The sequence below is a fragment of the Gastrolobium bilobum genome, unplaced genomic scaffold (assembly GCF_033153095.1).
Source record: "Gastrolobium bilobum isolate Gb01-03AN ecotype WA unplaced genomic scaffold, APGP_CSIRO_Gbil_v1 utg2408, whole genome shotgun sequence".
Lineage (NCBI taxonomy): Eukaryota > Viridiplantae > Streptophyta > Magnoliopsida > Fabales > Fabaceae > Gastrolobium > Gastrolobium bilobum.
In genome coordinates this window covers 453229-456083 of record NW_026899693.1, presented here as the reverse complement: position 1 = coordinate 456083, position 2855 = coordinate 453229, and the positions used below count along the sequence as shown (strand labels likewise).

Genomic DNA, 2855 nt, shown 5'->3' with positions numbered 1-2855 from the left:
CTTCTTTTTCTCTGTACAACCATCACATTCTGATCACCTTCTTCTTCTTCTTCTTCTCTCATTGATACCCGGCAATTAACCCTTTTCTCCTTTTGCAATTCTATCCTTTCTATTTGGCTTCACCACAAAAAGATACCTCATTTCCTTCAAATCTTTTCTGGGTTATCTCAAAATTCACCTGTTGTGGTTCATCAATTTTAAGAATCAGAAAAGCAAGGTTTTTTCTTCTTCTTACATTGAGATGTTTGTGGTTATGGATTCCATGGAGAAGAGCACAGAAAGGTGCTTAGATTCTCAACTATGGCATGCCTGTGCTGGTGCCATGGTTCAAATGCCACCTCTCAACACAAAAGTCTTCTACTTTCCTCAGGGCCACGCTGAGCACGCCCATGGGAAAGTAGATTTTGGACAAAACCGTGTTCCACCACTCATCCCTTGCAGGGTCTCTGCTATGAAATACCTTGCTGACCCTGACACAGATGAGGTCTACGTGAAAATGAGGTTGACCCCTTTGAGAGAACATGAATTGGATTTTGAAGATGATTGTTTCATGGGGAACAGTGGAACGGAGGGTCAAGAAAAACCTACCTCCTTTTCCAAGACACTGACACAATCTGATGCCAACAATGGAGGAGGCTTCTCTGTGCCTCGTTACTGTGCAGAGACAATCTTCCCAAAGTTGGATTATTCTGCAGAACCTCCAATCCAAACCATCATTGCTAAGGATGTGCATGGACAGTGCTGGAAGTTTAGGCATATCTATAGAGGGACACCGAGGAGGCATCTTTTGACCACTGGATGGAGCAATTTTGTGAACCAGAAGAAGCTTGTTGCTGGGGATTCTATTGTGTTTCTGAGGGCAGATAATGGAGATCTTTGTGTTGGGATAAGGAGGGCTAAGAAGGGGATTGGTGGTGGGATTGAGTTCTCTTCTGGTTGGAACCAGATAGCCCCTATGTTTGGTGGGGGTTCTGGTTTCTTGTGTGGGAATGAGAACAAGTTTGTTAGTAGAAAAGGTGGTGATGAGTTTATGTTAAAAGTGGCAGCTGAATCTGTTGTTGAGGCTGTAACTTGTGCTGTTAATGGCAGGCCTTTTGAGGTTGTGTACTACCCAAGGGCTAGCACCCCTGAGTTTTTTGTTAAGGCTTCTTCTGTGAGGGTTGCAATGCAAACACAATGGTGTTCTGGGATGAGATTCAAAATGCCCTTTGAAACTGAGGATTCTTCTAGGATCAGCTGGTTCATGGGAACCATATCTTCTGTTCAGGTTGCAGATCCCATTCGTTGGCCAGATTCTCCTTGGCGTCTTCTGCAGGTACACACTCAAGTTTAGATTTTCATTTATTGCCCCCCAAGATTCAATAGCTTGAATTTCGTTATTTGGTGATTTCCTTTAACTATTATTGTAATATATTCAGATTCCCTTCCTCAACTTCCCTTTGTTCAGAGGCTAATAAGTTTATTCTCTGCAGAATACTGCTTTTGACTTTAATTGTTAACTATTTCTTGGGTTTCTTATGTCACTTTTTTTCCCCATCATCTAAATAGTTTGTTTATAGTGTATTGTTCAATGCTTCAAAAAGATGGAACAGGGTTTACTGTTTGTCAGATTGGGATGATTTTTCTGATACAAAATTTTTGTTTATCTTCCTCATTTTTTGTGGCCTTCCCTATTAAATATAAATAGTTACTGCATGATATTGACTTCTGGTGATAAGCTATAAAGCAACAATTAAATTTACCGTATATTTGTTGCTATAAATAGAATTTTTAATGTTTTGGGTTCGTTTGATGAAAAGAATAACGGTTAATGGTATTAACTGTTGAACTACAATAAAGTAGCAAAGCATCATTTCAAGTGTCTGTTTAGTGCTGACAATTGTGCCTGCTAAGTACCTAAGTTGCTTGAATTGGGTACTGTTCTTGACAGAGTTATTGAGTGGGACTCTTGATTGAATTTTGATTATGGAAGGTCAAAGAACCTTTTAGCAGTACTATGGCTGCATATTTTTTCTTAAATTTTTTTAGTTGGTGCCTATTTGGCTTCAAGTTTGCTTAAAATAATATATCTAGATTGTTCTAAATATCTTCTCTGTGATATCATGTTTCAGGTGGTGTGGGATGAACCAGATTTGCTTCAAAATGTCAAGTGTGTAAACCCTTGGTTGGTTGAACTAGTCTCAACCATACCCTCTTTCCATCTCTCTCCATTCTCACCTCCAAGAAAGAAACAACGGTTTCTACAGGACCCATATTTTCACCTCATAAACCAAATTCCTATGCCATCATTCTCCAGCAATCTTCACAATTATACTAACTCTCTATGTAACATTCAAGACAATGATAGTTCTGCAGGCATACAGGGAGCCAGGCATGCTCAATTAGGACTAACTCCATCTGATCTTCCCTTCAACAAGCTGCAACCAGACATGCTTTTTGGTGGGTTCTCAAGGCTTGAGGAACATGAAGCCCAACCTGTTACTGTTAGGCCTCCTTGTGGAACCTACAATAGCAGCACTAAGAACAATGTTGATATATCTTGCTTGTTGACTGTGGGAAATCCTGGCCTGAGTTTCAAGGAATCCAATGAAGCTAAAGGACCCCACATCTTGTTATTTGGAAAACTCATTCGCACTGAGCAGAAGAGTTCAAACAATTGCTCTGCTAGTACAACTGCTAATAGTGTATCTGAAGGGACTTCCCTGAAGACATCAAATGCTTCTGATGGCATAGGTTCTGCTTTGAATCAAAATAGTTCAGTTGATAATTCTTCTGATGGAGGGTCTCCCTGGTACAAGGATCAACACAAGTCTGATCTTGGAACCGAAAACGTTAACACATTATGTATGGCTTAA

The 2855-nt window shown here is 40.1% G+C and overlaps 1 protein-coding gene across 1 annotated transcript; it reads left to right on the top strand.

The window, feature by feature from the left end:
* Positions 1–241: 241 nt before the first annotated feature.
* LOC133292656 (auxin response factor 18-like) lies at positions 242–2855 on the top strand. Its single transcript, XM_061491102.1, has 2 exons — positions 242–1315; positions 2112–2855. Exons 1-2 carry the CDS (start codon positions 242–244, stop codon positions 2853–2855), a joined length of 1818 nt encoding a protein of 605 aa, XP_061347086.1.